The sequence below is a fragment of the Trichechus manatus genome, unplaced genomic scaffold, assembly GCF_000243295.1.
Source record: "Trichechus manatus latirostris isolate Lorelei unplaced genomic scaffold, TriManLat1.0 scaffold00204, whole genome shotgun sequence".
Lineage (NCBI taxonomy): Eukaryota > Metazoa > Chordata > Mammalia > Sirenia > Trichechidae > Trichechus > Trichechus manatus.
The window spans coordinates 2,631,466-2,658,771 of record NW_004444140.1 but is presented as its reverse complement, the minus strand read 5'-3'; the positions used below and the strand labels follow the sequence as shown (position 1 = coordinate 2,658,771).

The window sequence follows — 27,306 nt, the reverse complement described above, 5'->3', positions numbered from 1 at the left end:
TCAGAAAATGGAATTCAAGTGGGTCTTGGACAAAAGAAACCATTGAGAGGAAGAAAGAACCAAGGGATTTCTTATTTTTGAGCATCAGTTCAGCTTTTAGGATTCAAAACACTCAAAATACCTGTCACAATTCATGGGAGTATCAGAAGTCAGAACATTCCCACCTCCATGATATTTTAACCCTCCTTGTTTCTCCCAAATTTCTTTAACTTAAAATGCTGGCAGCCCACATCAGCATTGTGCTATTGACATTTCAGTATCTATGCTCTGGCCTATTTCAACATTTTAAAGTGATTTTTAAAAATTATTTTAAGCAAATAATTTTTTAAAAGCAATTTCTCTACCACTTATATTAGTGTCAACTTAGTGTCATTTCTTTCTCTGTTGAAGCTCACTTTCAGTCCCATTTGATTTCTTTCATATTTATTTCTTCTCCAGTACGTGGAAGACAATGGTTTAGATTGCTGTATAGGAATCCATCTTCTGTAGCTTGTGGCTTGAGAATGTATTCGCTCCGTCTTAGAAACTTGGACTTCTTGACCTCTGCGGCCTTCACCAGTTTGAAAATCCTGACTGTAATCCCCTGTGGGGATTTACACAGGTGTCTATTATGGCCCATAATCTGTGATACAGCTTCCAGTATTCTCATTGCAGAAAGGTTAGGCTCTCCTGTCTTTGTTCCTGAGTGAAAAAGTCCACGAGGCGTTAGCGTTGTCAGGGAGCAGGTTCAGTCAGGCCTTAAGCCTGTGTCTGTGCCGGTGAGGATATCTTCGTGCTGAGCGAGGGGTTCCATTAGAAAAAGGAGCAGTCCAGTTTTAACTCCAGAGTTACAAAAACAAAACTCTTTATCCCCTACTGTTCTTACAGTGGCCATGTTTTCCAAACTAACATTTGTGACTCAAACTCTCACACATACCTGAGTACTTTTGTGACAACAGTTTAATTATACCTGAAGTTAGGACTGTCTCATAATATTCAGGATATATTGTTACTAAATATATATCCCACATTAGGATCCAATGTGCCAATTAACAGAGCAGTTTATAAAATGAGATTGACTTCCGTTTATAGAGATCGCTGCTCTTCATGGCCTAAGGATCAATGTGCGATTATTAACATTCTGCCCTGTAGATCTTTCCAGTCTGAGGACATACAGAGTCTATCCCCACAGCTGTGGTCATCAGCTACGTCAGCATTTGTGGGGCTGACACTTACCTTTCAGGCTTCTGGAAAATATGTCCACGGTCTTGGACTATAATTACCTTTTGGTTCTGACATCTGTGCTTCTCCCCAATGTCAGTAACAAAGCTGTCAGACCCAATGGGGACACCTCAAAGTAGCCGATAAACGTCAGTTCCCAGATTCAAAGTAGCGTCTCTGAGTGTCTTCAGAAGGGGCATAAAGGAGGAATCTACCCATGTTCTGAAGTCCCTGGGTGGTGCAAACGGTTAATGTGCTTAATGGCTAACTGCAAGGTTGGTGGTTCAAATCCACCCAGAGGCACCTTGGAAGAAAAGCCTGGTGATCTACTTCCGAAAAATCAGCCATTAAAAACCCTATGGAGCACAGTTCTACTCTGACACACATGAGGTTGCCATGAATCAACTCAATGGCAACTGGTGGTTTTACCCATGTTCTAGTGAAGCAAGAATTCAGGCGCAGAATGACTTGGGGCAAAGAGGAGTGGTAGAGAAGTTCCAAGAATGGACTGGGAATGGGGGTGCTTTTCATTCAAAAATTATGCCTCTGATATGAAGAGAACAATCACCAGCTTCCCAGAAACTGCCCTGCTTGATTGGTTCCCAGTGAGCTGGAGTAAGAGAGGAGGAAAGAAAGCCATTTAGGAAACAGCCTAGTAGTTAAAGCATGGCGTCATGGTTCATCTCAGAGACGCGCACTAGGTTCAGTTACCAAACTCTGCCCTTTTAAAGGTCTGACATTGGCAGAGTGTTATTGTCTGTTTTAGACTCACAGCAGGAACAGGTCAGGAGTGCTACCTCAGCATGCTGCTTTTGCTACCCTTGCCTTTGTGTCTTTTTAACTGTCACCTCCCAGTAAAACAAGCAAGGATGAGCAGATGCAAATGATTGTGCGGCAGCTCCTGTCACTCTTTCAGGTGTTAACCCTCAGCTTAAGTGTGAACCCAAATGCTTCTCACAACCACTTGTAAGTACATGCCAGCTTGGCATGTAACTTACAGTCCAGTAGTAAATCTCCCATGAGAATTCTCTTCATTTCCAACTGTCATTCCCAGTAGTTTGCCAATAGGTAGAGCTTGAAAGGGCAAGGTCAAAATAATAGCAACCACAAGTGTTGCATTAATACTGCTTATATGGATTTTTTTTTTTTTAATTACTCTAAAGGGCCTAGCAAATCATCTTAGGTGAAAGGATGTTCTTTTCAGAATGTCACTTGCCAGAGAGAAGACATCTTCATCAATAGAAACAAGAAACAATAAAAGCTTGTCTCAACTTTTATTTTTCCTTCTAACTTCTGAAAGCACATTAAGGAAAAATAACAGCATCCCACTTTGTCTACAAATTGCTAATTAATAACTAACTTCAATTTTCCTGGAAGTAAAATATTAACACACTTAAAAAAAAGTGAAATTAAACTTCACAATCTTCTTTTTCTAATTGTTATAAAAATATTTAGCAGCAATATCTGTTTAATTATTTAGGCATATCTTAACTGTGTAAATATTATTACCACAGTCATAAATATTTTCTGCTTTGTCCATAGACAACCAGCTAAGGATCTGTTGCTTGTAGGACTTACATTAAATCTATTTAAGGCTGCCTGCTAGCAACAAAATAATTACTTACACTTGCTAATGTCTGAGTCTATTAGATTTAGCAGCAAGAAGTGTTTGCTTTCATAAGTAGAGGAAAGTTGCTTTTTCCTATATAAATTTCATTGTTGATGGTATTAAAAGGATTAGGGTGGGGTTGAAGTAGTTAAAAATCTAATTAATCTAATCTTTTTAACAGCAATTGTTTTTATGTTGATAATTCTCTGTAACAACAGTATTACAGATCACACCCATGTGAAATATTTACACTAAATATTTTAGCATGTAATCTCTCTTCCAGCTTTCTCTCTTGGGAGTGGTAAGATTTTCTGCTTCTGTGGTTTCTTCTTTTATTCTTTCTCACCTAAAATGCAAGGTTTCTTCTTAAGAGATCAGAATGCAATCTTTCTTTTTTTTTTTTTTCCCTGCTAATTTTCTCTCAAAGTCATTGTCTCTCAGTAAGTTACGTTAATGACCATCAATCATTCATCTCCTGAGGGAGCATCAGTGGTATAAAGTAAGGAGAAAGGTTCAATTGATTTTTTTCTTTCTTTTTCATATCTACAGTCATTTGGTATAGATTCTCATTTGAAATGATTTGTTTACCCATCGATTTCAATAAACTGTATGCTGCTGGAATTATTAGAAAGAAGAGAGTCACCTGAAGGAAGACACTGTCATTCGGGTCAACCTCCTCTAATTATCACCAGTGTATACTGGGAATTGTTCTTAATCTGCTCAAAGGTCATTTTATTGAGGAGACCTTTTCTGACCTGCGAATAAAAAATTACAATCACTATCTCTCTCCCCAACACCAGCCCCCCTTTAAATGGCTATATTTTTCTCCATAGCAGTTACTGCCATGTTACATTAGAAAACATGGATCAGTTGTTTGTTGCATCTGCCCCAACTAGGATGGAAGCTTCCCTGAAAGCAAGGACTTGAATTTGTTCACCGCTGTATCGCTAGAGCCAAGACAAGTGACTTAACTATAGTAACAGTAGTATAGTATAGTAATAATGATCCCTGGGAGGTGCAAATAATTTGCTCTTGGCTACTCACCTAAAAGATGGTGGTTCAAACCCACCCAGTTGCACCATGATGAAAGGCCTGGTGGTCGGCTTTCATAAAGATAACCATCAAGAAAACCCTATGGAGCGATTAATTTTACTGTGTAACACATGGGGTTGCCATGAGTCTGAAGAGACCCGACAGCAGCTAGTTTGGTCTTTTTATGGATAGTATAATAATAGTACAGTAATGCCAGCCAAGGAGTCCTGGTGGTGCAGTGGTTAAGCGCTCGGCTGCTAACAGAAAGGTTGGCAAGGTTGGCAAGCTTCTTCAAGGGAGAAAGATGTGGCAGTCTGCTGCTGTGAAGATTATAGCCTGGAAACACTATGGGACAGTTCTGTTCTGTCCTTGGGATTGCTATGAGTCGAAATTTACCCAGCAGCAGTGGGTTTGCTTTTTAGTTTTGTTTTGTTTTTTAATGCCAGCCAGCTAGTTGCCATTGACTCATGGCAACCCTATGTGTGTCAGGAGAACTGTGCCCCATAGGTTTTTCAGTGACTGATTTTTCTAAAGTAGACTGCAGGGCCATTCTTCTGAGACACCTCTGTGTGGACTTGAATCTCCAACCTTTCAGTTAGCAGCTAAGTATGTTAACCCTTTGCACCACCCAGGGACAAATACAGTAATACTACTCAATAAATAGTGGTTGAATGCATGTGGCTTTTCTCTCATTTTTCAGGTGCCTAAAATATTAGATCTGTGCAAACCAATGCAAAATTTCTCTTTGTCTTGGCATGCATTCAGAAGGCCGAGAGTCTGATTCTTGTTTGCTGTAAACATCCATCCTGATCGCCAATGAAAGAGTGCTCCTGTGGAACAAAAGCAGACACAGTGCTTTACGGGCCGTATCTTCACTAACAGACTAAAACTTTAGGTTGTGTAGTGCTCCTATTGTTATTGCTATGTGCCATCAAGTTGATTCTCACTTGTAACCCATTGCCGTCGAGTCAAGTCAGACTCATAATGACACTATAGGACAGAGTAGAATGGCCCCGTAGGGTTTACTAGGCTGTAATCTTCATGGGAGCAAAATCCTTTTCTACCAAGGAGCAGCTGGTGGGTTTGAACTGCCAACCTTTTGGTTAGCAGCCTAGCCCTTAACCACAGTGCTGCCAGGGATCCTTAACCCATTGCCGTCAAGTCAATTCCAACTCACAGCGACCCTATGGGACAGAGTAGAACTGCCCCATAGGGTTTCCAAGGAGCGCCTGGTGGATTTGGACTGCCTACCTTTTGGTTAGCAGCCGTAGCTCTTAACCACTATGCCACTAGGCGTATATCCGCAATTTTAAGAGTAATACAGAGCAGAGAATCCCAAAGGATGCTGTCCAAGACTACTTCTATCGGATACAAGTAAGGGCTACTAAACCAAAGAGAAGGAGCTTTGATGGCGCAGTGGCTAAACCCTCGGCTGCTAACCCAAAGGGCAGTGTTTCGAACCCACCAGACGTGCCGCAGGAGAAAGATGTGGCAGTCATCTTTCATAAAGATTGTTGTTGTTGTTGTTGTTAGGTGCCATCGAGTGGGTTCCAACTCATAGCTACCCTATGTACAACAGAATGAAATGTTGCCCGGTCTTGCACCAGCCTCACAATCATTGCTATGTTTGAGCCCATTGTTGCAGCCACTGTGTCAATCCATCTTGTTGAGGGTCTTCCTCTTTTTCACTGATGCTCTACTTTACCAAGCATAATGTCCTTCTCCAGAGACTGGTCCCTCCTGATAACATGTCCAAAGTAAGTGAGACAAAGTCTCGCCATCCTTGCTTCTAAGGAGCATTCTGGCTGTATTTCTTCCATAAAGATTATAGCCTTGGAAATCCTACGAGGCAGTTCTACTCTACTCCTATAGGGTCACTATGAGTTGTAATCGACTCTACAGCAAAGGGTTAAACCACAAAGGAACTCCATGGTCAAATACACTTAGAAAAGTAGATATAACATGAAGATAAGCAAGGTTCTTAACATCAAGGCATCTCAGGCGTATGGTAATGCTCATGAAGACTCTCCAAACAAGGAGATCTTATGCTGTGTTTCCCAAACTCATTTGGTCTTAGACCCTTCCCTTCTATCAGCCAACCTAGGTTCTAAGGCTGGATTGCATCCTAGGGAATTGCATTGACTTTGGAGTTGAACAGACTGGAGCAGGGGGCATCCTGGTTTTTCCTTTTATTTGCTTTCTGAGACCTTGGGCAAATTTGTTTACACGTCTGTATGCCTCAGTTTCCTCTTCTGTAAGGTTAAGATGGTAATACCTAACTTATAGGACTATGTAAAGATTACCCATTATATGTGTGTAAGATGTCTGGCACATAATAAATAATAAATGGTGGTTATTATCAACACCCTTTATTGAATGTAGGAATGACTGCCTTTTAGATAGATTTCTTTTAGCATATTTTCTAAGACAGCAGTTTGTTAGTAGTGCCTCTGTCTTAGTTTCCTAGTTTTGCTGTAACAGAAATACCACAAATGGATGGTTTTAAATAACAGAAACTTATTTTCTCACTTCTGTAGGCTAAAATTCAAATTAGAGTCTCAGCAGTGTTGACTTCTTCCTTGTTTGTAGCCCTAGATGTTCCTTGGGTCCTTGGTTTGTAGAGGATCCTCGCATGGAGTTTGTCTTCCCCCTTTTGTGCGTGCCTCTGTGTCTAATCTGCTCTTTTTATAATGCAGAAGTATTAGGTTTAGGGCACACCCTACACCTATGTGGCCTCATTAATATAACAAGGAAAACACTATTTCCAGACAGGATTACATCCACAAGTCTAGAGGTTAGGATTCTAACACATTTTGAAGGGACACAATTCAATCCATAAGAGACCCATTCCCCAAATCAGCCTTGTGTTCTTCCTCCTCTCATCATAGCTCCCTGTCCCAGCTGAGAAGCTCTGTGCACCTGTACTGAAGATGAGCAAATGCTGTCTTTCAGCAGTACTTAATGCGAATGTCTGATAACTTACTTTGGTGTATTCTGCAGAGTTGCTTCCCTGTGTTTCGATACCCCTGACCTCAAATGAAGACGCTTTTGTCAGGGGGAAGGTGGTTAATGATTGTGCAGATGGTTACATGCTGACAGATTTTGAAGTAACCATATTTTTCAGTAAATTGCAAATGAAGGTGTGATTTGTGTAAACCTGACCCCTTCCAGTAAAGTGCGCATTTGCATATATTTAGAATTCATAAATCCTGACAGATTCCACAATATTTATAGCCCTCCATAAAAAGCCTTTGCCAGTTTGCAGAGCTTTGCTTTTGGCTCCCCGGCATGCTTAAGAGAGTTTAAATAATAATAAATTTGGTGATTTATTCCACCTGGAACAGAAACTTATCTTCCCCCTTTAGCGTGTTTTGGAGGGGATACTATAAATAGTGACACAGACGCTGGGATCAGGAATATGGAATTGAAATTTGAGAGGAAAGTACAGAAACATTTCCATTACCACAGATGCCTTGAACGTATTTTTAAAACAGTTCTGTTTCTCAAATAATGTACCTTCTCTCCTTTCTCCTACCCCATCTCAATTATACTTGAGTTCCCCAAACCTGTTGCCAGTATCAGGATTCAGTTGCATTAATGGGAGAGAGAGAGAGTATTAGCTGACTAGGTAGGAGAAAATTGCCTCTAGGGAGGCCAAAGCAATGCTCCAGTGTTCGTCTTACATTTCACAGGAGTCAGCCGGTAACTGAGTATCAACATCCAAGGTAAATTCATTATCTGAGACCCAGTTCATGCATCCTGCAGGTATGATGAAAAACTCTTAGTTCATGGAAAAGGAAAAAAAAAAAAAAAAAAAAAAAACCAATTCTAAGCGTAATTACAAGAGAAAGCCTAAGGGCAGAGGGTCAGAGGATCAATTGTTGTACCCATCCATGTCATAATTACCTAGTACAGGGTAGGGGAGAAATACCTGATCAATTGTCTCCAAATGAAACCATTTGTTTTCTTAAAAACAAAATAAATGAAAATCTAGGAACCACTCATTTTTCCCCACAATCCACTGATGAAAGCTGAGAGTAGTCATTTAGTGTAGCATAAGTGGTGTTACGACTTGTTTTGATACAGAAAAGAGATTTGATTTCCAGCTTTTTATTTGAATAGAAGGTAAAAGAAGTAGCCTTTGTGAGAGGGAGAATAACAATAATGGCTAATATCCATGGATGTGGGCCGGGGACAGAGTAACACATCAAGTGGCTGTGACTCTTCGTGACATCCTCCTGAGTAGTGGATTTTCCCGTCTTGATAACTTGAAGCACACCCCTCACCCCCACCACCAAGTGTTTCCTGAGCAATCCCCTTGTCTCTAGCTAATAGGTTGGCAGGTGTTTGGACCAAGCCCCAGAGCCTGTAGTGTACCATATTTTAATGATTTGTGGTGAACAAAATAAATGCTTTAAAAGCAGACTTTATGAAGCAGGGACCCAGTTAAGTATGATGGATTTGAGGCAAAGCGAGGAGAAGCTGAATGTTGTATGGGGGTATTGTTTCCTAAACGGGACACAGGTAGGTACAGTTCATTGCTAATTCTAAAGCTTTGCTTGAAAAATGACTTTTGAAAGAACTGTGCTCTTGAGGACTGTCCTTGAGGCAGAGAGAAATTTCCTCTGCTGTTCCACAGCATCTTTCCAAGAGGAGGCGGAGGTATTGAGCTGTTAGACAGTTGCTCAATGTCTTTGTGCTTCTGTGACCACATTATGGGTCTAACACATATGAGATAAATAAACTGTTTTCATTTCTTAAAGTCTATGAAAGGAAACAAGACAAGAAAATTGCCATATTGCTTTTTTTTTTTTTTTTTGAAGCTATTAAAGAAGAGAATCCAGTTAGAGCAAATAAAAAATGATTATTGCAAACAGGTTTTTTTTTTTTTTTCCTTCCTTCCTAGCCTCTTACTCAGCAATAGCAATCTGGCAAGACTTGTGTCAACCCAGTGTTTTAATGCACCCTCTTTTGTTCTTCTTCCATAGGGCAACCCCTACATGTGCAATAATGAGTGTGATGCAAGCACCCCTGAGCTGGCACATCCCCCTGAGCTGATGTTTGATTTTGAAGGAAGACATCCCTCCACATTTTGGCAGTCTGCTACTTGGAAGGAATATCCCAAGCCTCTCCAGGTTAACATCACTCTGTCTTGGAGCAAAACCATTGAGCTCACAGACAACATAATTATTACCTTTGAATCTGGACGTCCAGACCAAATGATCCTGGAGAAATCTCTCGATTACGGACGAACATGGCAGCCCTATCAGTATTATGCCACAGACTGCTTAGATGCCTTTCACATGGATCCTAAATCCGTGAAGGATTTATCACAGCACACAGTCTTAGAAATCATTTGCACAGAAGAGTACTCCACGGGGTACATGACAAATAGCAAAATAATCAACTTTGAAATCAAAGACAGGTTCGCATTTTTTGCTGGACCTCGGCTACGCAATATGGCTTCCCTTTATGGACAGCTGGATACAACCAAGAAACTCAGAGATTTCTTTACAGTCACAGACCTGAGGATAAGGCTTTTGAGACCAGCCATCGGGGAAATATTTGTAGATGAGCAGCACTTGGCACGCTACTTTTATGCCATCTCAGACATAAAGGTACAAGGAAGGTAAGAGAACTCTGACTTGAAAGGGAATGGGTGTGTCCAAAGAAAATGTCAGTGTGTTGGTCCCACGGCTGTAGAGTGTCATGTATCGATTTCTACTGAAACATTTTCCCAGGAACAGCAGCCTAGAGGTACACTGAAGGCATTCGAGACTCCTCTTACTCAGCAGTAATTTGTAATCCCAGACTTGCTATCGAAAAATCAGCAGGATTCCTTAGTATTTAAACGAGGGCAAATAATAATAATAATAATAAGCATTTTATTCAAGGCAAAGGAACTTCCTGGGTCAGGAGGTGGTTTAAATTCTTAAGGCAGTGAAGCCAAGGGGAGCAGAGCTGGTCGTTCTATAAGGGAGTGAAAAACAAGAAACATATCATTGTTTCCAAATGCAAGGGAACGTTGACCAACGACTTTCTTTGTTTCCTCAACCTCACTCCTGAGTCTACTGTATTCCTAAGAGAGGGTTTCAACATTATACAACTCTCTGCTTATGATTTTTTATGTTGCACAAAAATATTCCAGAAATGAAAGCTATATTTCTTCAAATTTATTAAAGAAGTACCAAAAATATCTAGGAAACAATGCAATTTTTAAAGAGGAGCAAAGTCTACTTCTCAAGTTTTTGATATTATTATCTGAAAATATATATACTACCATTTAAAATATGCACCTGAGTCAAGCCCTCTTCATTGTGTAGGTGAATTAGAGATGGACCAGGGACTAAAGTTTGAGCCCATTAATGGTCACAATCAGGGATGTCTTTGGTTTTAATAATATACCAGAGACACAATTAAACAAGTTTCCAAGAATTTTGAAGAGGTTTAATGAAAGACTTGAACAATGAGAACCCAGACCACCTACATAGAGGTCTACAACCAGATTTTCACATGTGGTGTATCAAAATAATGAAATGATGGAAGTCAAAGCCTGAGATAATGAGTAAGGAAAACTAAAGGTAAGAGTATACAGCAATATGGGAAAAAGGGAAAGAAAATCAATAATTACTCCAAAAATGCAAAGATAGCTTTAAATCAAGATATATGAAGATAAGAATATAAGTGATGTATAAATCATGTAGCTTGAATTAAGTATTCATAAAATTTAAGCTGATAAGGCAGGCTTTGTTAAATTTAGTGACTTCTAGCATCCCTTTGGGCAGCCCAGTCCTTAGAAACTGGAGAGGAGTTGAGACTTCCTGGCCTTTTCGGATGTTGTCTCAACCTATCTTTGGTAACAGTGCTATTGTATCTCTGCGATAAGAGAAAGAAGAGGTCCCTGCTCTTAAGGGTGATGTTAGAAATGTAGAATCTCATCATGTGGACTGCTTTTCTTCTGTCCTTCAACCTAGTAGTGTCTTCCAACTGCATTTCAGTGGTTCTGAGGAGTTTGGAGGAGCCCTCCTCCCTTGTCTGGACTCAACTCCACTGTCCTTTCTTGTTCACCAGTCAACTGTAAGCTGTTGAGGAAGCAGCTGGGCAAGGGAGAAAGGTCCAAACGAGGTGAGCCCCTTCCATAAGGTCCCACTCTGTCACTTCCAAACTCTGTCCAAATTCCTCAGGGTGAAACTGATGCTGGCATGTGCTGCGCTAGGCACCAGATGGTCTGGGTATTTTTAGTCATAGGGGAGGGATTAAAGGAGCAAGACCTGATGGCTGGGACGTGTCTCCAGCTTTTAAGCTATACAGAGAAGATCTGCTCATGATGGAGCCACTACAGGGAAATGTTGAGCTGTTGCCTGGTTCAAGGGTCTTTTAGCATAGATATAATGATTTTACCATTGATAATTTCAGTAGGAGTAACAGTCTAAGTTTGTTTGTTTTTCTAACAATAGAAAATAATCTACAGTAGAATTGAATACTAATTTATGGTCTCTGGAAAAAAAAAGTTCTAAAGGCTCCATTTCAAGAATATCATAAATATAAATGTGGTATTTATTTCCTGGCACCCCCTACCATCCCACTGGAAAATGATTGCAACTTTTCTACATGACTTTACATGTCTTCATCTGATAATGATAATGATGTTTTTCTACTTGTCACTCCTCCTGCCCCACCATAATGTGGGAATTGACATGAGTTATTCTGGGAAAGAGGATGGAGATGGGACATAAATATCCATGGACTAATGACAGAGAATACAGGATTTTTTTTACCTTGAAGTATTAAGGTACAAAACAAAAATAGTTAGAGAGTCTTTGCTTACATTCAAATTCACTGTTTTATGTGTGTGTGTATCTATGTGTGTGTGTGTGTGTGTGTGCACATGTATACACAGCCTTTATGTTTTATACTGGCTAGTCTTGTTTGGTGTAATAATGATGTTCTACTTGTTACTAAACTAATGTAGCATTTATGTTCTTTTGGGCATGTGACACTTCTGATACCTATTTTCTTGGTGACAAAAAACTATAATCTTATCATAAAAATTTTAGTCCCCTTTTGCCATGTACTTATTTTGCTTCCACTTACTTTCTCTCATTGTGTATTTATTAACATAATGGCAGAAAAAGAGGAAACACAGCTGTTGGAAATCTCAGCGACTTCATAGTACTTACATTGTTCAATAAACCTAATAATCTTCATGAACTACTTCTGACTTACGGATGTCCTGCTTCAGTAAATCAGGATGATTTTCTCTAATGAATAATAGACAAGTGCAGTGTGCCAGCACCTTAATTAAAGAGCAGCTCTCTTAGTCTTGATCTCATTTTAATTTACAGGGTAATACTACAATAATATCACTAATGGAAGGTACATTAAAGAGCATCAAGTAGCATTAACTGTATTAAATTATGGTACTTGTGTTAATTAACTGCTGAAACAAGATGGTTCTAATGGCCGAAAAGGTCGACTAATGCATAAATAAAATCTACTCAGATGAGGGGTAAGAGAAGAATTGAAGAGTAGATATTTGTTCTAAACGTCTTTCTATACAGACGGGGGTAAATTCAAAACCTGCCACATATAGATAATGTCAGAAATGTTTTCTTAGTTATACAATTGGAAGTTCATATTTCTAAGTATTTTATTTCCTTCTAAATTTTCCATAATTAAATTAATTGAAAAGCTGGACATCGTATTTGTCTGATTCATAGATTTAGTAGAATATAAACTTAAACATTATTTATTGTGTCTTTGAGGTGAGCAGTTTCAAGGAAGTAGTGTGATTTAGTGTAATAATTGTTAAATCTGAAAGACAAACGAACATTTGGTAATGTGCTCATTTAATTCAAAGATATGCTGTCAGCATTGTTTCACAATACTGGTTTCAGACATAATAATAGAAAGTGTTTCATAACAAGAACTTTAAGACAGAATTGTAAGAACTTTTCTTAGTGGTCTAGAAAACTCCAATCCACATCTCCATTACTTGCCTTTTTATACAATATTTATAAATGTAATTAACAATGTTGTTTCTCAGTGTCTACCTGAGCTCCTTACAGGTAGTTGGCCCTCAGTTACTATTTACAGAATTGACTCTGCCTCCTATGCCTCCATTGTTTGCCTCCAGAAGAGGAACCAGAGAACAATACTATAGAAGCCACTCTACTGGGTGTCAGGAGTAAGAAGGGACTCAACATTTGCACCCTCAGGGAGAATCAAATTTATGTTTGTAAACCATCACTGTTTGAAAGCCACCACTTAGTATTTGCTATAATTAGGTCAAGATAACTCATCTGTCAGTTTGTCATACTGTGGTGGTTTGCACGTTGCTGTGTTGCTGGAAGATATGCCACCAATATTGCAAATGCCAGTAGGGTCCTGCATGGTAGACAAGTTTACAGTGGAGCTTCCAGAATAAGGAAGACTTGGAAGAAGGACCTGGCAATCTACTTTTGAAAAAACTTTGGCTATTGAAAACCTCATGAATAACAGCAGAACATTGTCGAATATAGTACTGGAATATGAGCCCCTCAGGTTGGAAGGCACTCAAAATACAACCAGGGAACAGCTGCCTCCTCAAAGTAGAGTCAACCTTAAGGATGTGTCTGGAGTAAAGCTTTCGGGACATTCATTTCCTGTTGTGACACAACTCAAAATGAGAAGAAACAGCTGCAAACATCCATTAGTAATTGGAATGTAGAATGTACAAAGTATGAATCTAGGAAAATTGGAAGTTGTCAGAAATGAAATGGAATGCTTGAAGATCGATATCCTAGGCATTAGTGAGCTGAAATGCACTGGTATTGGCCGTTTTGAATAGGACAATTACATGGTCTACTTTGCCGGGAATGATAAACTGAAGAGGAATGACATCACACTGATTGTCAAAAAAGACATTTCATAATCTATCCTGAAGTACAACCCTGTCAGTGAAAGGACAATATCCATATGCCTACAAGGAAGACCAGTTAACAGAACTATTATTCAAATTATGCAGCAACCACTAATGCCAAAGATGAAGAAATTGAAGATTTTTGTCAACTTCTACAGTCTGAAATTGATCAAACATGGAACCAAGATGCATTGATAATCACTGGTGATTAGAATTTGAAAGTTGGAAACAAAGAAGAAGGATCCATGGTTGGAAAATATGGCCTTGGTGATAGAAATGACGCCAGAGATTGCATGACAGAATTTTACAAGACCAACGACATATTCATGGGAAATACCTTTTTTCAACAGCATAAATGGCAACTTTACACATGGACCTCTCCAGATGAAATATACAGAAATCAAATCGACTACATCTGTGGAAAGAGACGATGGAGAAGCTCAATATCATCAGTCAGAACAAAGCCAGGGGCCAACTGTGGAACAGGCCATCAATTGTTCATATGCAAGTTCAAGTTGAAGCTAAATAAAATTAAAACAAGTCAATGAGAGCCAAAGTATGACCTTGGATCTATCCCACCTGAAATTAAAGACCATGTCAATAATAGATTTGACACACTGAACACTAAAGAGTGAAGACCAGACGAGCTGTGAAATGACATTAAGCACATCATACACGAAGAAATCAAAAGGTCATGAAAAAGACAGGAAAGAAAGAAAAAAACAAAATGAATGTCAGAAGAGACTCTGAAACTTGCTCTTGAACGTAGAGTAGCTAAAGTGAATGGAAGAAATGATGAAGTAAAAGAGCTAAACAGAAGATTTCAAAGGGCAGCTCGAGAGGTCAAAGCAAAGTATTATAATGAAATGTGCAAAGTGCTGGAGTTAGAAAACCAAAAGAGAAGAACAGCCTTGGCATTTTTCAGGCAGAAACAACTGAAGGAAAAATTCAAGCCTTGAGTTGCAAGAGTGAAGGATTCTATGGGCAAAATATTGAATGATGCAGGAAGCATCAAAAGAAGATGGAAGGAATGCACAGAGTCACCGTACCAAAAAGAATTGGTCGAGTTCAACCGTTTCAAGAGGTAGCATATGATCAAGACACTATGGTACTGAAGGGAAGTCCAAGCTGCACCAAAGACGTTAGTGAAAAACAAGCCCCTAGGAATTGATAAAATACCAATTGAGATGTTTCAACAAATGAAGTGCTCACTCACCTCTGACAAGAAATTTGGAAGACAGCTACAGCCAACCAACTAGAAGAGATCCATATTTGTGCCCATTCCAAAGAAAGGTGATCCAACAGAATGTGAAAGTTATCAAACAGTATCATTAATATCACACACAAGTAAAATTTTGCTGAAGATCATTCAGAAGCAGTTACAGCAGTACATCCACAGGGAATAGCCAGAAATTCAAGCTGGATTCAGAAGAGGGCATGGATTAAGGGATATCATTGCAGATATCAGATGGATCTTGGCTGAAAGGAGAGGATACCAGAAAGATGTTTACCTGTGTTTTATTGACTGTGCTAAGGCATTTGACTGTGTAGATCATGACAAATTATAAATAACAATGTGAAGAATGGGAATTCTAGAATACTTAATTGGGCTCATGCGGAAACTGTACATAGACCAAGAGGCAGTCCTTCAAACAGAACAAGGGGCTACCGCGTGGTTTAAAATCAGGAAAGGTGTGCGTCAGGGTTGTATCCTTTCACTATACTTATTCAATCTGTATGTTGAGCAAATAATCCAAGAAGCTGGACTATATAAAGAAGAATTCAGCATTAAGATTGGAGGAAGACTTATTGACAATCTGCGATATGCAGATGACACAGCCTTGCTTGCTGAAAGCAAAGATGACTTGAAGCACTTACTGATGAAGATCAAAAACTACAGTCTTCAGTATGGATTACACCTCAACATAAAGAAAACAAAAATCCTCACAACTGTACCAATAAGCAACATCACAATAAACAGAAACGATTGAAGTTGTCAAGGATTTCATATTACTTGGATCCACAATCAGTGTTCATGGAAGCAGCATCAAGAAATCAAACAACGCATTGCATTGGGCAAATCTGCTGCAAAAGACCTATTTAAAGTGTTAAAAAGCAAACATGTCACTATGAGGACTAAGGTGAGCCTGACCCAAGCCATGGTATTTTCAGTTGCCTCATATGCATGTGAAATCTGAACAGTGAATAAAGAAGACCAAAGAAGAATAGATGTCTTTGAACTATGGTGCTGGAGAAATATATTGAATATGCCATGGACTGCCAGAAGAACGAACAAATCTGTCCTGGAAGAAGTACAGTCAAAATACTTTTTAGAAGCTAGGATGGCAAGACTTTGTCTCACGTACTTTGGACATGTTATCAAGGAGGGATCAGTCCCTGGAGAAGGACATCATGCTTGGCAAATTAAAGGGTCAGCAAAAAAGAGGAGGACCCTCAATGAGATGGACTGACACTGTGGCTGCAACAATGGGCTCAAACATAGCAATAATTGTGAGGATGACACAGGACGGGGCAGTGTTCTGTTGTACACAGGGTCACTATGAGTCGGAACCAACTCAATGGCACCTAACAACAACAGAGCAAGATAATTAGGGTGAAATTCACTTTCTTGAAGTAAGGCTTTGAAATGGTCTGTCCAAAAATATACGATATTAGGTAAGCAAGAATATTTGGGGAAGTATAAAAGTTTAGAAACAAAGAGACGTTTTTCAAATTTTCTCAAATAATTTGGAAAAATCATGTAACACAGAAATGGTATGTTAATTATAAAAGGCTGATCAGTTTTCTTGGTTTCCTATGATTGCCATAATAAAATACCAAAAAATGGGTGACTTTAAAGAACAGAAATTTATTTTATTAGAATTATAGAGGCTAGAAGTTCAAAATCATGATGTTGTCAGGGCTGTGCTCTCTCTGTCCACTCTAGGAAATGATCCTTCCTTAGTTTCTGGTAGCTCCAAGCGTTTCTTGGTGTTTGTTGGTTTATGGATGGATCTTTATGCGTCTTCCTCCTGTGTGTGACTCTGTTTCTGGGTCTGTTCTCCCCTTTTATAAACCACCACTTAGAAGGGATTAGGACTTATCCTACTTTGGTCTGACCTCCTTTAACTTCACTGATAACAAAAGAAAAATCCCATTTCCTAACAAGGTTACATGCACAGGTATGAGATTAGGATTTTAACATATCTTCTCTTAGGACACAATTCAATTCATAACATTAGTCATCTTGCAAGTTCTCTAAGTCTTTTTCCTAGCCACAATTTGGACAAATCTACAACAATGATTTACTCTTCACCTTTCATGTGAAAGATGTCTTTCAAGGTGCATTTGATAGCATTGGGCCTGGCATTTGTCCATTCTTTGCCAGTAGTCCTAATTATTGAGGTTGGGCTTTACTACCACTTAACAGATTCTGCCTTTATAACACATTCCTTCCTTCTGTCACCTAAATACTTCTCCTTCACTCTAGATCTGATCCTTGGTTAGACAGCGAACATATGGAGAGGCACAAGGCACAGTCTCTGCTCTCAAGGAGCTGATATCCAGCGTGGGCACAGATATACAAACAAAAACTACAGCAGTGTTGGTTAAGTGCTTTTAACATGTGAATATATAAAGTGCCAGGTAGCTGAGGAAGAGCTACTGATTTAACCCAGGAAGGCTAGCAAAAGCTTAGATGACGGTGTGACATTTGTATGATGTCTTGGAAAATGTGCTTTAGTGTGGGAAAGAATGGATATTCTAGGCAGACAGATTATGCTTAAAAACAGCACAGCATTTTAAGGAAGTCAAAATAGTTTGCAACGGATGGAGTGGAGAGAATCCTGGGTGTTTCCCTCCCATCTTCTCCTATGGACCTTCAGTATCTCCAAGAGGCATTGAAGAATTCCTACATAGTAGTCTCTGAGCACCCACTGTCATAAGGAAAATGAAAATTATGTAGGTTTTCCCATATCGATTAAGTACAGAAGAGAAACATTCTAAGCCAACAGTAGTAGAAGCTATTCCAGTGTGGCTGTGTTTAACAAAAATGTGGCCTGGAGAACTATAACATTTCATAATCTTGAAGCAACTATTAACTTGAAGTCCTGGTGCTCAAGTGGAAAGCCCAGAAAAACTGTCCACATTCCACAAAATCTATCATAATACAAGGGTTTGAGATTTGCTTAGAAAGTCAGTAGGATATGGTGACAAATCATCTTTTGAGGAAGACATGAAGCAAAAACTTCTTATTCCACTGAATGGATGGTGGACCATGAACTAAGATAAGCAGCGTTATAAGCAGGGTTTTAGTTAACTAGTGAGTTGGTTAGTTATTTTTGTGGTGCCATTTCCAGTGTTGGGAACCCAAGTGGAAATTCTAGTTATGGATTTGAAAATACTGCCCTGGTATTCCAGAAAGAGGTTTGATCAGAACCCTGTGGAATACTGTCCTTTAAGAGGTAACGTATGAAGGAAATTAAGGACTAATCTGAGAAATAGGAAATCAGAAGAGAGAGAATAAGTTAAAATAATTCTAACAGTCGATTAGTATTTAAAAAATAATAATTTACATTTGAATAACACTCAGTTTACAAGGTTCTTTTAAGGTACCTTATTTCTTTTTATTCTCACAGATTTGTTATTTACAAGGTATTATTTAATCTCATTTTACAGATGAGGAAACTGAAGACCATAGAAGTCTCATGATGCTTTTTTAGCATCCCGTTTATAATGAAGTAACAAAATCAAGTTGCTAACTACACAATTCATGTTCCTCCACATGCTCTTGCAGCCACACCAGCCTGAAATGAGTGTAGTACATATGAAACTCATTGCCATCAAGTCAACTCAGACTCATGACGACCCCATGTGTGTCAGAGTAGAACTGTGCCCCATAGAGTTTTCAATTCCATAGGCTGAGGCACTTTGGAAGAAAGGCAGTATATACAGGACCCAGAAAATTCCTAAAGGAGCCATCTTTAAATAGCAACAATGAGCCAATAAGTCTTGTGGCTTTGCGCTTTTCAGAATGTTCTGGAGTGGCCCTCTCCTTGATTTTTGGCTCAGTATTTCATTGTACCAGGTTGCCCTCTGGAGAGATGTGTTTATCTGAACTCTAACTCTACTTCTTACCTTATTTTTTTATCAACTTTAAAATGTGCTCATGGTCTGATTTATCATATTGTTTTATATGTAGGTGTACTGCTAAAATCAGATAATGGTGATAGCTTCACATATTCTGGGGGAGAAAACGTAAGTACATGAACCAAATTTTCTCAATATTAATTTTTTTTCACATAAGGTTTCCTTAAACCTTTAATGTCTACAACTGATTTCTGTTAATGGGCTCAGCAAACACTAAAACGAATAAGTGGAAAATCTTGGAAATGGTCAGCCACCCTAGCATATTTTTGAAAAGCTCATCCTTAAATTAAGGGCAATCTGCTTTTCCTTTTAACTGCCACATATCAGTCTACATTCTTCCTTCTGGAACTACAGTTAATAAGTGGTGTGCTGCCTCTTTCATTTAATAAAATGTCGTAAATTTGCTGTCAGTGAGCCTATCTCCCAAGTCTTTTTTTCCAAGCTAAATAGATATTGAGCCATTCCACTAGTAAATAAGATATTTAAATGAAATGCTTAGTAACCATGATTAAAAATAAAAAAAAAAAACACATGAAGCATTACTACTTAACTCCAGTGGAAACACTTTGAATAAAGATGTATGGTATTTACTGCTTTAAATGTAAATCCTTGAGGGTTTCTTGAATTATAAACAGAATATATGCATAAGAAGCTCATTTTTCTCTGAGGTTTGCACCATTATAAGGAGAGAATGTATCTAATAATTTCTCCAATTAAAGTATGAACTTCATTAGCGTGCAGAAAAATAACCCAGTTTAAGAGTTTGTCTCTTTATCCTTAATTCCCTGGTGCCATAGAATTTTTAAGCTAGTGGGTCATTAAAGGAAAGATGTCTCCTTTTTAAGAAACACAAAGATTTGTAGGCAGAACAGCACATAATGAAAAGGTGAAATAATTTCCTCCCTCACTTAACTTAGCATTTGTATGGAAAACTATATTCCAGCTGCATTCCAGCTACAATCTGTATGCCCATACGACGGGAAACGGGTAAAATCAGCTCTTCTGTCTAACCTCTGGAGCCATGTTTTTTATCCTAATTCACTGATTGGCATCATTGGAAAGTCTTAGTGTTTTTCAGTCTCTAGGATTGGAGGTTTTCCCTGACACATTAGGAGGCCATGGTCATTGGTTAATGTTTAGTGTAAAAGTTTTTGTAGCTCTGTGGGATCAATAGTTCAGTAGAGATCATTTCTATTCATTCTCTGAATACAAGAACCAATGTGTTAGTGTTCTGAATTTTCTCATAGTAATGTTGATTGTGTGGAGTGATATGTTGATTCCATTGCAACACAGTTCTATATTTCAATTCTGGATGTCATTTTGTTCTTACCAGCTAGTGTTGAGCCAGCCCCTGACTCATGGTGACCCCATGCACAATGGAACTAAATGCTTCCTTTTCCTGTGCCATCCAGGATCTGTTGGGGATTGGACCGTTGTAATCCATAGGGTTTTTTTTGGCTGATTTTTGGAAGCAGATCACCAAGCCTTTCTTCCTAGTCTGTCTTAGTCTGAAAGCTCTGCTGAAACCTGTTCATAGTATTGTGGCTGTGCATGAGGTACATTGGCAGGGAATCAAACCCAGGTCTCCCACCCAGAAGGCTACAACTGAAACACTATTGCTCTCAAATCACTTTTAGAACTACATATTTTAGATTAACAAGAACTTACTGCACTGTGCATAAACTTTGGTTACCATTTCTGCCTGCTTTTTATAGGTAGGAAAATGGCACCTAAACAATGTCGATCTATCAGTGGCAAAAGGGGAAAGGACAATTTAAAAATTATTTATGTATTGGCATATGTTTCTGAATTTTCACTTGAAAAAAAGTTAAATGAGAGACAGTATTTTAAATATGTAATGTAGGAACCTCACAAACCCTGTTAGTCCAAAGGCCCCAGTTCAGAATATTACATAATTGTGATAGCTACTGGGTTGACTTTTTTTTTTTTCCTTCATGTTGTACAACCATTATCGCTATCTTTTTCCAAATTATACTACTATTAACATAAACTCAGTAGCTCCTATGCAAGCTCCCCCATCCCCCTCCTTCCTGTCCCTGGTAACCACTAATAATCTGCTTTGGAGTCTGTATATTTACTTATTTCATGTAAGTGAGATCAAACAGTATTTATCCTTTTGTGACTCACTAATTTCACTCAGCGTAATGTTTTTGAGGGTAATCCATGTTGTGGCATGCATCAGGAGTTCCTTTTTCTTTATGGCTGAGTAATATTCCATTGTATGTATATACCACATTTTGTTTATCCCTTCATCTGTTGATGGAGATTTCAGTTGTTTCTACATTTTGGCTATTGTGAAAATGCTGCAATGATCGTTGGCGTACAGGTTTCTGTTTGCATTCCTGATTTCACTTCTGGGTATATACCTAGGATGGGGATTGCTGGGTCATATGGTAAATCTCTGTTCAACTTTTTGAGGAACTGCCACGTTGATTTCTATAGCCATTGTACCATTTTACATTCCCACCAGCAATGGATGAGGGTTCCAGTTTCTCCACAACCTTGACAGCACCTGCTGTTGTTCCCACCGCCCTTTTTTTTTTTTAATCTTTGCCATTCTAATGGGGGTGAGGTTGTATCTCATTGTGGCTTTGATTTGCATCTCCCTAATGGCTAATGCAGGAGCCTGGTGGCACAGTAGTTAAAATGATCCGCTGCTAATGGAAAGGTTGGCGGGTCAAAACCACCAGTGGCTCCTCAGGAGAAAGATGTGGCAGTCTGCTTCCATAGGGATTTCTAGCATTGGGAATCCTATGAGGTTGCTATGGGTCAGAATCAACTCAACAGCAGTGGGTTTGGGTTTGTTTTGGAATGGCTAATGAGGAGCCCTGGTGGCACAGTTGTTAGGAGTTCGGCTGCTAACCAAACGGTTGGCAGTTTGAATCTGAATCTACCAGCTGCTCTTTGGAAACCCTATGGGGCAGTTCTACTCTGCCCTGTAGGGTTGCTATGAGTCAGAATTGCCTTAATGACAACAGGTTTGGTTTTTTGGTTAGTGGTGCTGACATTTTTTTCATGTGTTTGTCGGCCATTTGAATAACCTGTTTGGTGAAATGACTGATGAAGTCCTTTGCCCGTTTTTTGACTGGGTATTCTGTCTTTTTGTTTTTATATTGGATTGACTTTTTCTTGCACTGTGACAAACACACACTTATTTAGTGCTAGGAATGGATTAAGAGGACAGAGGACAAAACATTAGAATTCCAAAATCATTATGTATCTTATTTTAGAAAGGACCATTGGAAAGGAGTCGAAAGAAAATTTATGTGAGCTCAGAGCAAGTCCCAACCACTGTAAGCATCGTCTGTCTGCTCATCTACAAAATGAGCATTATACTAGATTAGAATGTCGCAGAATTACTCTTCAAATAAAGACTATAATGGTCACATACATTTGGGAATTGTTGTTCACAAGATTTCTTTCTAGGAGAATCATAATACATATTAGCATATTAAAGGCCTTGAGGTGTCCTACAGTGAAGAAACATTTCCATTTTATTTAACTCAGAGCTTCCCAAATTTCCTTAGCCAAAAAACATCTATTAATACACCAAATAACTAGTATTCACAGAACTCATTTAGAGTAACAAGACTCCTTCATGCTCCAACATCATTGGACTCCTCATATGATATAAGGAAATAAATGAAAACATCCTATTTGTGTGTACATTTAAACTATTTGCAGTGCTAAAAACAGATTGATTTTTCAGAGCAAGATCTAACTTTAGCTATCATTCTTCCGATATTGTAGTTTATCCTTCCTATATTGTAGCTACATTGGGTTTAAAAGAATGAGACTATCACAGGGAAAGCCTAACCTTGAAAGGGAATATCTTTCTCTTTTTAACGGTGGCGCTTTATTTTTTGAACCTGGGGAGTACTATGTATCTATCTTTAAGAATTATGGGAAATTAAGTCATGAATCAGAATCATTGGGGGATTTTTTTAATTTTGTTTTTAAGCTAGAAAAATTGTGACGGAAGAGTCAGCAAAGATGTGAAAAATAAAATGTCAAATGGTATAATCTGTTGCGTTTTAGAGATAGAGAAGCTGAAGGATTTCTATTCCTCCTGTATATAAGCTCCTCAAACTCTAATTACAGCAATAAACTAAAATCATGTAGTTAAAGGAAAATAAGATTAACTAGTATTATATATATATATATATTTCATCTGCTTTGGAAGATATTCTTGAAACCACAGGCTGATTTTAGTGAAATGCATGTTTCTTGCCTTTTCTTTGCTTCTCAGGAATGTTAATGAATAACAAATTACCCTTTGCTGCCGAGTAGATCCGAGCTCATAGCAACCCTATAGGACAGAGTAGAACTGCCCCATAGAGTTTCCAAGGCTCTAATCTTTGAGGAAGCAGATCGCTAAGTCTTTCTCTCAGAAAGCAGCTGGTGAGTTCAAACTACCTACCTTTTGGTTAGCAGCTGAGCATTTAACCACTGTGCCACCAAGCCTCCTTGAATATCAAATTAGAGCCCAGGAAAACCGAGCACTGTATGCAGCTAAGGGATATCACCTGTCTAGGAATTGTGTTGCTACCTTGGGAGCAAAAATCATCTTTGGCTGCTTCTCATTTGGCCCTACCAGAATACCAGGTAAATGAAGCTGTTAAAACATGTTGGTGACATCCATGTGTAATTATAGATCCTGTAATGCTGCTGGGAATAGGGGACAGGTGAGGGGAGCATGGGTAAAGCAATGAAGGGGGATGGAGAGTCTAAGAAGTCAGAGATTTGGCAGGTTGGGCTGAGTCAGCGTCATCGACCCTAGAATTGGAATTATATAGGCAGTGTGTATGCCAAATAGAGAGTCTAGTCTTGCAGAATCATTTCTTTTAGAACTAAAAGAAACTATGAAAATAATTTAATCTAACTCCTTTTTCAAATGTAAAAACAGAATGGTTAAGTGAATTAGCCAAGGATGATCCTGCTGCATAACCAGAATTTAGACCCAGGTAACACTTGTTGCATTTTACCCACGGCTCCACCTCCAGTATCTAGAAATGGGCCTGGCACATAGTAGGAGTTCAATAAATCAATATTTGTAGTTATGCTACTTTATGCAATATGCCAGGTTTGCAAAGCTTCAGACTTCAGCCAATTGTCCCAAGTTAGAGAGTAAAATTAATCTACCTTTGATAGCAGAGTAGTGTACATATTCAGGACTATACGAATACTACTCCCATCTAGACACCTGTTTCTTTCATTATTTATTTATTTGATTCATTCTTTCAGGACCAGAAATTATGATTCTTGAATCTTTTCCTGAGAAGAAGTGCATGAATAGAGATTGATTCCTCTTCTCCCCAAAAAGCAGTATTGTCTTCAAATAATGTTTGTCTTGTGGGTTCAGCAATCAAGGAGAAAAAAAAAAATGCTTAAGAATCATCCCCAAAATTGAGGCCTTTAAATAGTGATCAAGTGAGGGTGTGGTTATGAAGAGTTTAAGCTGAGGAGACATGGAAACAGGCAGTGACCAGGCTCAACTTACATAGATTTGTCTGCTTAGCCTTTTACCAACATTTTCCTTTACTAACATAAGTTCATTATATACACTCGTAAGTGGCATAATATAATTTACAAAAAGTGCATTAACAGTATGAGAGTAATTATAAGAAAAAGGTAGAGGCAGAAAGAGAGAACACAATGTGTGGCTAGTTCATAGTGGTGGAATTGTGGATATTTTTATTTTCTTCTTTGTGTTTGTTGGTAATTTTCACAATTTTTTCATAGCACATAAAACCAGAAAAAAATAGATTTAGCAATAAAATTAAGTAACAGCATAAATGTAATACTTCTTGGCTCCACAAAGTAAGACACAAAAATCTTAAGATTCCTCCATGTGTCTTTCCTCTGTACTCCTTATTTAATATCATTCTTGGTCCTTTCACAATTTTTTTTTTTTTTTTTTTCGAGCCAAGTAGTCCACATAAACACATCTACTTTTTTTATGCTTTAAGTAAAAGTTTACAGTTCAAGTTAGTTTCTCATACAAAAATTTATACACACATTGTTGTGACCATAGTTAATATCCCTATAACGTGACAGTACACTCCTCCTTTCTACCCCGAATTTCCCGTGTCCATTCAACCAGCTGCTATCCCCTTCTGCCTTCTCATCTCACCTCTGGACAGGAGCTGTCCATCTAGTTTCATGTATCTCCTTGAGCTAAGAAGCACTCTCTTAACGAGTATCATTTTATGTCTTATAGTCCAGTCTAATCTTTGTCTGAAGAATTGGCTTTGGGAATTGTTTCAGTTCTGGACTAACAGAGGGTTCGGAGGCCGTGTCTTACAGGGTCCCTCCAGTCTTTAGTCAGACCATTAAGTCTGGTTTTTTCACTAGAATTTGAATTCTGCACCCCACTTTTCTCCTGCTCCATCAGGGGCTCTCTGTTGTGTTCACTGTCAGGACGGTCATTGGTGGTAGCTGGGCACCATCTATTTCTTCGGGTCTCAGGCTAATGCAGACTCTGGTTTATGTGGCCCTTTCTGCCTCTTGGGCTAATATTTTCCTTGTGTCTTTGGTGTTCTTCATGCTCCTTTGCTCCAGGAACCAATTGATGCATCTTAGATGGCTGCTCGCTAGCTTTTAAGACCCCAGATGCCACTCAACAAAATGGAATGCAGAACATTTTCTTAATAAAATATGTTATGCCAATTGACCTAGATGTCCCCTGAAACCCAGACCCTTGCCCATGCTACTCTGTCGCTCAAAGGGTTTGGTTGTATTCAGGAAACGTCTTAGCTTTTGGTTTACTCCAGTTGTGCTGACTTCCTCCTGTATTGTGTGTTGTCCTTCCCTTCACCTAAGATAATTCTTATCTACTATCTAGTTAGTGAATACCCTTCTCCCTCCCTCCCCACCCTCGTAACCATCAAAGAATGTTTTCTTCCATGTTTAAACCTTTTCTTGAGTTCTTATAATAGTGATCTCATACAATATTTGTCCTTTTGTGACTAATTTCACTCATCATAATGTCTTCCAGATTCATCCATGTTATGAGATGTTTCCAGGATTCACCATTGTTCTTTATGGTTGCGTAGTATTCCATTGTGTGAATATACCATAATTTGTTCATCCATTCATCCGTTGATGGGCACCTAGGTTGTTTCCATCTTTTTGCTATTGTGAACAGTGCTGCAATGAACATCGGTGTGCATATATCTATTTGTGTACAGCTCTTATTTCTCTAGGATATATTCCAAGGAGTGGGATTGCTGGATCATTATGGTACTTCTATTTCTAGCTTTTTAAGGAAGTGCCAAATTGATTTCCAAAGTGGTTGTACCATTTTAAATTCCTACTAGCAGTGTATAAGTGTTCCAGTCTCTCCACAGCCTCTCCAACATCTATGACTTTGTGTTTTTTGGATTAATGCTAGACTTGTTCGGGTGAGATGGTATCTCATTGTAGTTTTGATTTGCATTTCTCTAATAGCTAATGATCGTGAGCATTTCCTCATGTATCTGTTAGCTGCCTAAATGTCTTCTTTGGTGAAGTGCCATTCATATCCTTTGCCCATTTTTTAACTAGGTTATTTGTCTTTTTGTTGTTGAGGTTTTGCAGTATCTTGTAGATTTTAGAGATTAGGTTTGTCTAATCTCGAAATATGATCAGATTTGTCATAGCCAAAAAATTTTTCCCAGTTTGTAGGTTGTCTTTTTACTCTTTTGGTGAAGTCTTTTGACAAGCATAAGTGTTTGATTTTTAGGCGCTCCCTGTTATCTAGTTTCTCTTCTGGTGTTTGTACATCTTTAGTAATGGTTTGTATTCTGTTTATGCCATGTATTAGCGCCCCTAGCATTTTCCCTATTTTTTCTTCCATGATGTTTATCATTTTAGATTTTGTATTTAGGTCTTTGATCCATTTTAGTTTTTGTGCATGGTATGAGGTATGGGTCTTATTTCACTTTTTTGCAGATGGATATCCAGTTATGCCAGCACCATTTGTTAAAGAGACTGTCTTTCCTCAATTAATGGACTTTGGGCCTTTGTCAAATATCAGCTTCTCATAGGTGGATCAGTTTACATTTGGATTCTCAATTCTGTTCCATTGGTCTCTGTAGCTGTTGTTGTACCAATACCAGACTGTTTTAACTACCACAGGAGTATAATAGGTTCTAAAATCAGGCGGTGTGAGGCCTTCCACTTTGTTCTTCAGTAATGCTTTACTTATCCAGGGCCTCTTCCCTTTCCGTATGAAGTTGGTGATTTGTTTCTCCAACTCATTAAAAAATGCTGGTGGAATTTGGATCGGGATTGCATTGTATCTGTAGATCACTTTGGGTAGAATAGACATTTTCACAATGTTAAGTCTTCCTATCCATGAGGAAGGTATGTTTTTCCACTTATGCAGGTCTCTTTTGGTTTCTTGCAGTAGTGT

The 27,306-nt window shown here is 38.7% G+C and overlaps 1 protein-coding gene across 5 annotated transcripts in view; it reads left to right on the top strand.

Annotated features, from left to right (window-relative positions):
* The window catches only part of NTNG1 (netrin G1), a 424,060-nt gene that overhangs the window by 222,106 nt on the left and 174,648 nt on the right, over positions 1-27,306 (top strand). For all 5 annotated transcript variants that reach the window (XM_012558986.2, XM_023742209.1, XM_023742210.1 and 2 more), the window contains one exon: positions 8,830-9,470. In XM_012558986.2, the coding sequence (XP_012414440.1) occupies positions 8,830-9,470 (641 nt within the window). The remainder of the gene's footprint in view (positions 1-8,829; positions 9,471-27,306) is intronic.